This window comes from Ischnura elegans, chromosome 10 (genome assembly GCF_921293095.1).
Source record: "Ischnura elegans chromosome 10, ioIscEleg1.1, whole genome shotgun sequence".
Classification (NCBI taxonomy): Eukaryota; Metazoa; Arthropoda; class Insecta; order Odonata; family Coenagrionidae; genus Ischnura; species Ischnura elegans.
The window spans coordinates 39,139,568-39,148,082 of record NC_060255.1 but is presented as its reverse complement, the minus strand read 5'-3'; the positions used below and the strand labels follow the sequence as shown (position 1 = coordinate 39,148,082).

General features: G+C 40.5%; 1 protein-coding gene across 1 annotated transcript; it reads left to right on the top strand.

Moving 5' to 3' along the window:
- Window positions 1-453: 453 nt before the first annotated feature.
- LOC124166419 (uncharacterized protein K02A2.6-like) lies at window positions 454-4,653 on the top strand. The gene has a single exon (XM_046543951.1). It carries the CDS (start codon window positions 454-456, stop codon window positions 4,651-4,653), a length of 4,200 nt encoding a protein of 1,399 aa, XP_046399907.1.
- The last annotated feature ends 3,862 nt before the right edge of the window (window positions 4,654-8,515 follow it).

Sequence of the window (8,515 nt, the reverse complement as noted above, 5' to 3'; positions counted from 1 at the left end):
TGCTCCGAAGTTCTCTCCATCCTAACCACGACGAGGCACTGCGCGGAGGTTTACTAAAAATGAAGTCCTACCGTTCTGAAAGCTCGTATGCAACTGAAAGAGGCGTCGCTGACAAGCTTAGAGTCCCTCCCACCACTTCCAACCGGTCGCACAGGTGGCGTTTAATGTGATTAAATGTTTATATTAAATGTGTATAATAATGTTTATATTAATGTTTATGTTTATGGATGATTCAATACCTATATTTACATAGAGATGAGTATTGTTGTTGTTGTTTATCTCTGCTAATAAATTCGAGTATCAAATGGTGATCGATGCGAGAGATATCTTTATTATTTACCGGCCATCAGTCACAACAAGTTGGCGACGAGGATTAAAAAAGAAAGATTGTGAAGTTCAAAGACCAGAAAAAACCTTGTCGACGCTTATTTACGTAAATTTAACCCGGATATAATGGACTCAAAACAGCTCAAAGAATTACTTTCTGCGCTGACTTCCGTCATCAAACAGCAAAATCAGCAAACCACACCAGCTCCGCAGATAATTCCATTTGAAGCCTACGACGCAAAAACTGAAAAGTTTTCTTCGTATATGGAACGCTTCAATAATTACTGCGATCTCAAGAACGTCAGCGATGATATAAAAAAGGCTCAACTCCTGCGTTCATCGATCGGAAAAGATCACTACAATAATCTTGCTGCATTTCTGGGACCAGATGATCCTATTAAAGAAATCGATTTCGAAACCTTGAAGGCTCATTTCGAGAAAATGCTGTCACCATCAGTCTCAACGGTCGTCTCACAGCATTATTTTCTCAGCATTACTCAACAGCCGCATCAATCAATTTCGGATTTCGTCGCATCGCTGAAGGGAAAGCTTAAAGACTGTGATTTCTACGCTACTTGTCCTACTACCACGTGCAAAAAGAAGTTCTCAATAGCTGATATATTCCTCCGTGCTCAGTTTATCAGAGGCCTGAAGGATAGCTGGATACGAGAAGCGATACTGCAAGAGACAAATCTCAAGGATTTCGACGGAATCCTGACGAAAGCCACAGCACTAGAAGCATCTCGCTTCGAATCGGGACAGTTGAGTAAATCGCCTGAGAAGACATCGGATCAAGCCGCAGATACAAATAAGATTTATCGTCGTCAAGAAGGAAAACGTCGCAGTCGCCGGAGTTCCGAGTCTCAAGATAATCGCCGTCAGTCCAACTCTCATCCGCGTCATTTTTCCCATTCCCGCAATTCTAGAGGGCATATTAATTATCGGTCATTAGGTCTCGATGGTATTTGCCTCAAATGTGGTCGCACAAACCATAAATCGCGAGATTGCAGAACAATGCGCGAATCTCTAAAGTGCATTTCCTGTGGGAAAATCGGTCACATTTCCAAAGTCTGCATCACCACCCTGCTCCGTAAATCGAAGACCAACACCCTGTCGTCTCAGCGGTCTCAAGAACAAGAAGAAGATCGTCATTCAAACAATGATTATGGCATCACTCGCATCGAAGACACTGAGGATTTGTATGAAGTTGGACCAGACACCGATAAATACATCGTAACAGTCACTCTCAATAACAAGCCGCAGTCGTTCGAAGTGGATTCAGGTGCGCGTTTCTCTTTAATCTCAGAACCCGATTTCAACAAACTTGGACTTAGTATACCGCTTCAACCGACATCAATTTCTTTCCGCTCATACTCAGACCACGTTATCAAACCCAAAGGCAAAGTTACTGTCTCGGTTACCTATAATAGGAAGTCAATGGACGCCGATCTATTTATAGTACCAGCAGGGCATGATGCTCTACTCGGACGAATGTGGATTCGTGGACTCGGAATTAGTCTAAAAGAAATAGATAACCATGAATCAGGTCTTCGCACTGTCAATGTGAAAGTAGTTACCTCACTAGAAGACATCTTCAAGAAATATGAACAAATTTTTGAAGAAAGAATCGGGTGTGTTCCAAACGTCGAAGTACATCTTCAACTTAGAGAAGGCGTGACACCCATTTTTAACCGTGAACGAGATGTTCCTTTTGCATTGAGAGAGAGAGTTGAAAGAGAGTTATCCACATTGGAAAAACAAGGTGTCATCACTCCCATTATATCAAGTGACTGGGGATCGCCACTCGTGGTAATACCTAAGCCCGATGGAGGAGTGAGGCTATGCGTAGACTACAAATGTGGGGTGAATTCTAGACTCGTTGCATCAAATTACCCCATCCGCAGAATAGACGAGGTTCTCCACAGCCTCAGAGGTTCCAAGTATTTTTGCAAATTGGACTTGTACAAGGCTTACCTGCATTTACGGGTCGATGAAGAAGGGAGCAAGATTCAAACTATTTCAACACACAAAGGCACGTTCCGAATGAATCGCCTCAGCTTCGGGATTAAGACTGCTCCAGCGGAATTCAATCGCATTCTAGGTCAATTGTTGAATGGCTTACCAAAGGTGGAGGCATACTTCGATGACATTATCTGTCATGGTTCAGATCTTGAAGAATGTACCAGAAATCTTACTGCATGTTTGGAACGCCTCAGAGAGAATGATCTTCATCTCAATCGTGCCAAATGTTCATTCTTCAAGGAAAGCATCAGTTATCTAGGTCATGTAGTGTCGCATAATCAGATTCAAAAGTGCCCAGTTAAAATTCAAGCAGTTTCTCAAATGCCACGACCAAAGGATTTAGGTGAGTTGAGGAGATTCCTGGGCTTAGTAACATATTATTCCAGGTTTATTCCAGACTTCTCTTCAAAGTCTTATCCACTACGCCGCTTGCTAAGAACGGGTGAACGCTTCGTTTGGTCTGCTGCTGAAGAAGCTGCCTTCGTAAATCTCAAATCAGAGTTGTGCTCAGATAGACTACTCATTCCATTCGATCCATCAAAGCAAGTCATACTCACAACTGATGCCTCACCAACTGGGATAGCTGCAGTACTTAGCCATGATATTGATGGTCATGAGCGCCCAATTGCTTATGCCTCACGAGCTCTGACGCAGGCTGAGTCTAATTATAGTCAGCTTGACAGAGAGGCCTTGGCCATTATATATGCAACAACGCACTTCTTCAACTACATTTTCGGAAAGCGTTTCGTTCTCGTCACAGATAATGAGCCACTCTCAAGGATTTTTCACCCAGATCGTCCACTACCACAGATGACCTCTTCGCGTTTACTGAGGTATGCATCTTTTCTCAGTGGTCTTGATTACACAGTTCGATGCAAGAAGGGGAGAGAGAATGAGAATGTTGACTGTTTATCTCGCGCCCCAGCCTCTACATCTAGTCCTTCTCTAGAAATCTCTATCGATCAAGAAATCAACGCTTTGCATGCTGAAACCCTGCTACAAATCTCGAGCGCATCAATCACTGCAGATATTGTTGCTGAGGAAACCGCCAAGGATCCAGAGTTGCAAGCGCTTCTACAGGAGCTCAAGACCAGCCGCAAGGATAGCCCGTACACTGTCTCTGGTGACATGTTGTTCCGCTCTGATCGTGCAGTAATTCCGAAGTCACTCCAAGCACAAATTCTTAAAGAGCTTCATATGTCGCATTTGGGAGTAACGAAGATGAAGCAACTTGCCAGGAGATACGTGTACTGGGAAGGCTTAGACAAAGATATAGAACGTCTTGTGAAGAGTTGCGAGTCCTGTGCTAAGGTCCGTCACAGTCCGCCAAAAGCGCCAATTCATCCCTGGAATCAGCCTGATGAGAATTGGGAGAGGGTGCATATTGATTTTGCAGGGCCATTTGATAGCCAATTCTTCCTAATGTGTGTGGATGCAAGGTCGAAGTGGGCAGAAGTCCGCATGATCCGTGACGCTCCATCCTCTGCCACAACAATCGCTACGCTGGAAGGCATCTTTTCAGTACATGGCTACCCTTCCGTAATGGTGTCAGACAATGCAAGCATCTTCAGGAGCGAAGAGTTCCTAAAATACTGCAAAGAGCGTGGAATATTCCAGAAGTTCAGCGCACCTAATCACCCAGCCACAAATGGACTTGCGGAACGCAGCATCCAGACATTGAAGAGGAGGCTTATAGCTGCTGCTGATGATCCTACTCCACTAACCACCAAGTTACGGGACATTATGTTCCGCTATAGGGCAACACCTTTGGCCTCAGGTCGGACTCCTGCAGAGCTGTACTTAAAGAGGAGGATCCGCACTCGTCTCGATGCCCTGCTTCCCAACTGCAAAGCTTTTGTCCCAACAAAACATACTAACTCACGAATTCGCAGTCTCCAGTTGGGGGAGAGAGTACAGGTGAAGATTTATGCAGGAATTCATCACAGTTGGCAGTTTGGCATCGTATTAAAGAAGCTCGGCAATTGCCATTACATCGTAAAGTTGGATAACGGTCGAATCATAAAACGTCACATCAATCAGCTGATAGCCACCTTGGTTCCGAAGAAACAAGTCACATTCTCGCCTTTGTTTCCACAACACACAATGGGTGTGCCATCCTCAGCAGGAGCTGCAGGGGTGCCTCCTGATTATCAATTGCCGCCAACCCACCAATCGCCGCTGGCACCTTCTCCTCCGCAAGTCGTTCGACCAACCCCGTCTCCTTCGGCCAGTAGCCTCCTACCGCACCTTCCCAGGAACCGGCAAAAGCCGACCTATCTTAAAGACTATGTTGTCTTCAAATAAGTGGGGGAGAACTAATGTGATTAAATGTTTATATTAAATGTGTATAATAATGTTTATATTAATGTTTATGTTTATGGATGATTCAATACCTATATTTACATAGAGATGAGTATTGTTGTTGTTGTTTATCTCTGCTAATAAATTCGAGTATCAAATGGTGATCGATGCGAGAGATATCTTTATTATTTACCGGCCATCAGTCACAACAGCGTTGTACAGTCACGTGGCAAAAAAAATGAAGCTCATTACTTTTGGGACAAACCCTGTATGCCAAGACGAAGAATCCAGATACATTGGAGAACTTAGTCTCAAAAATTCATTGACCTTTGAATGTTTTCTTTCATAGAGTTTTGCAATAAATTGGAATGATTTTATGGAGACGTATTATTTACCATCAGAAAATGAAAATGCGTTGAATACTTTGTGGAATGAACCCTTCTCATAGAGGAGGATTACAACTTTTTGGCAAGCAGCATCTCATTTAATTGATTTGTATGCTAATCCGAAAAGCTCTCATCGACCCCCAACGGTCTGTAAGCGTCCAATTTTTAAAAAGACATTATTAACCTTGAAGATAGCTAAGAAATGGCACAATACAAAAATGAAACTACTTAAAGTTTATTCTAAACACATATTCGTAGTGATGAATGGCTAATGGAAATCAATTAAACTAATAGCATATAACAATAATAATAGTGAGGAACATATGCAGGAAAAATAATATACCGACTGTTTACACATTAATGCTGAGTCATTGGAGTATGAAATGTATCCTAATTTTAAATTGTACTTGGGCCTCAACCTACGGTTATGTAGCATGTGCATAAATGCGACACTGAGTGAATATGACAATTCAAAGGATTTCATTCTTAATTTCTCCTAATTATTCAAAAGAATGACTTGGCGACGACTGTTCTTCTACTTACTAATTTATAAAAAAATATCTATTTAAAAATGTTAATACCTTTGAACATGCTTAACGAGATAGCAAGAAATTAAAGGAGTAACTACGATGATGGAGAAGTGTTGCCTAAGTTTTTCTACTCGATCTAATTCTTCATTTTTCCGGCTGGGTGTGTTCTCATGGATTTTTCAGGTGGGGAGAGTAATTGCTTTGTATTCATTAAAGAGTTGTGTGCGCCTTCTTTTCCCTGCCTTCCTGACCTGTCACTCATCGTTCAAAGAAAATCAACTGGTGGCGCGCATATGCCATAAAAATGGTTGCCTTAGCATACCCATACCAGTGAATGGAATCTATCCAAAACTATTGAACCATAAGAATAGTCATCATTCAGTACACGTATTTTGAGTACTAAAATAAATCTAAATAAATTAAATTCAGCTATCGCTGCGTGTACCCTTTCCTTGATTATTCTGTCATGTAGGCTCATCTAGGTATATAAGTCAAATTATGTGCCGAATCCAGTTTCTCAATGGTTTTAGCTTTTACAAAGAGTATAAACTGATTCATCTTCAGGCAAAAATATGTTCCGCTACGTCCACGATATTCATTGAATATTATATGCTACTAGTTTATAGACCCTCAATCCTTAGATCATGATTTTTTTATCATTGCAATTTACTAATTACTATACAGCCTGAAAATATTTATTAGAATACATTTCCAAATTTCCGAAATGATTCTATTCATTTGAGACAATATATTTTGAGCTTAATGAAGTTGTGATAAAAAATTTTAAATTCAAATTTCTTAAGATTTTTGCTTCAATATCTCGAATTAATTTTTTTTTCAGAAGGCGCAAAGCGGATCTTATGTTAGCGTTGGATGCAGTAATCAAACCATGGCATTGTTTTAACAAAAATTTTCCTTAAAAATATTATGAATGTGATTCCATCTGAAACTCGTTCGGTGACGCGTATTCCTGTAAACATAGCTATATAGGAGCTACATCTGAATTCAGTATTGTAAAGTATTGTAACTGTCCATTTAAATTATCACTCAACTGGTGATATGATGATTTTTACCCAGTATACTCTTTAACTTTTGCGTTTTTTGACGTGGATATATATCACGAACGCTTTTTAAATGAGTGACAGTACTAAGTATTACATCTTCAGCTAAAACTTCGGATGAAAATGTACACCCAATGTCGTAATGTGTTAGAAATACCTAATAACGTGTTATTATTTTTTATTTAAGAATAATTGAGGAAGTTACTCATAGCTAAAGTCCTTCTGAATCCTACTACTACGAATTTCCCCATAATTTGTGCGTGATAAATATTAATTTTCCCCTAAATCGTTTCTTAAAAATGATGTCTTTCCGTAATAAAGAAGGTGCAAAATGGATCTTACGAAATGTTGGGTGCTGTATTCAAATCAGTGCGGAGATGAAGCTAAAATATTCCTGATAAGGGTGCTCAATGTGAATGCATCTGGAAAACTGCAATGTTACAAATGGTTGAGAATTAATTTCTTAATTTCAAGTTGGTAATTAAAATGAATTATTCAGGAGGTGTTTCCTTTTTTATAGAAGGGAGTGAGTCCCAATAATGGGATATTAATAATTTACTCACAACTTTTATTTTGGTTATGCTAAGTTTTTATTTATCTTGGAGTGGTCATCCTTTTGATAAAATTATACCTGTTATAACGTCGAAAATCTAATAAATGAAGAACATATTTAAATAATAATACGCGAAAAAGTCACGAAAACGGTTATACGCAATTAAATCCCACTAAAAAGAAAAATAATTCAGAAAATGTAGGCTCTGACACAAAAAGTATGGTAAATGATGAATATAGAGCATAATTTTCACTTAAGCATTTGGAGAATAACAAATAATCTATCTTACTTTATAAAATCTCCTTTCACCTTAAATGAATACGTAATGTCCATCAAGGTTTCTATTTCAAGTTTTTAGCTATCCCATCTTTCATCTTCATACAGAGGAAAATATAGTCTCTGACACAAGAGGTACCTATGGTTTGAGAAGAATGAAGAGCATTATTCGACCTGAAGCATTTGGAGAGCAATAAATTAAACTATCCCCCTTTAAAGTAGCTCCTTCTAGTTTAAATGAATATATAATATAGACTAAAGTTTCCATTTCAAGTTTATAGCAATTCCATTTTTCATCTTAAACAATCTCTACTATCAGCCTTACGCTCGAACATTAAGAGCAAACGGCCCTGCGAAAATATCATTATTCCAAGAACTCCGATGAGAATCCTCACCATGGAGACGACAATTCTCTCAATCCCACCCACACCCCAACGCAAAAAAAAAACCATCGTCCTTCCCCGCAATTTTTTGAAAAAATGACGCGGTGACAAACGAACGATCTCGCAAGGACACGAAAATGCCTTTGAAGAGACCCCATATCTCCCCATTTCCGCGATCACTCCGTACCTTAGTTCTCGAAAAAAAGAAGCCACCTCTCCCCCAGATGGGTTCTCAACCCCCTTCGCCAGGTTTCTCCGACACAACCTCAATCTATTTTTCACCCACACCACGCTCCGAGCCCCGACCGAAATAAACTTTCGCTTTCCGATGTGCCTAACTAGGAAACGAGGATGCATCCCATACTAGAGAAGGATGATGCCACCTCACCCCAATGAACCCATCCTCCGCCTTCTCTATCTTTGCAACTGGAGCTCAAGGGGATGTACGTATACCCATTGCCCATTCTCCTGAGCCATGTCTCACCTGTCATTCCCATGACAACTCCCCTTCCCTCTACCTACAGGGAGGAAAGCAGAGCGTCTTGGAGGACTGCTGCATCTTGTCCACAAGGGGTTGAGGTGATCGAAAAGAATGAAAGAATATTTCTATTCCAAGGAAAAACTGGAGGTTGTGGGGAATGAGGGGTGCAGTACCATATCCCCTTCCCGCACCCGG

Coding starts and splice junctions, on each gene's coding strand:
- LOC124166419 (XM_046543951.1), top strand. CDS start 454: ATGGACTCAAAACAGCTCAAAGAATTACTTTCTGCGCTGACTTCCGTC.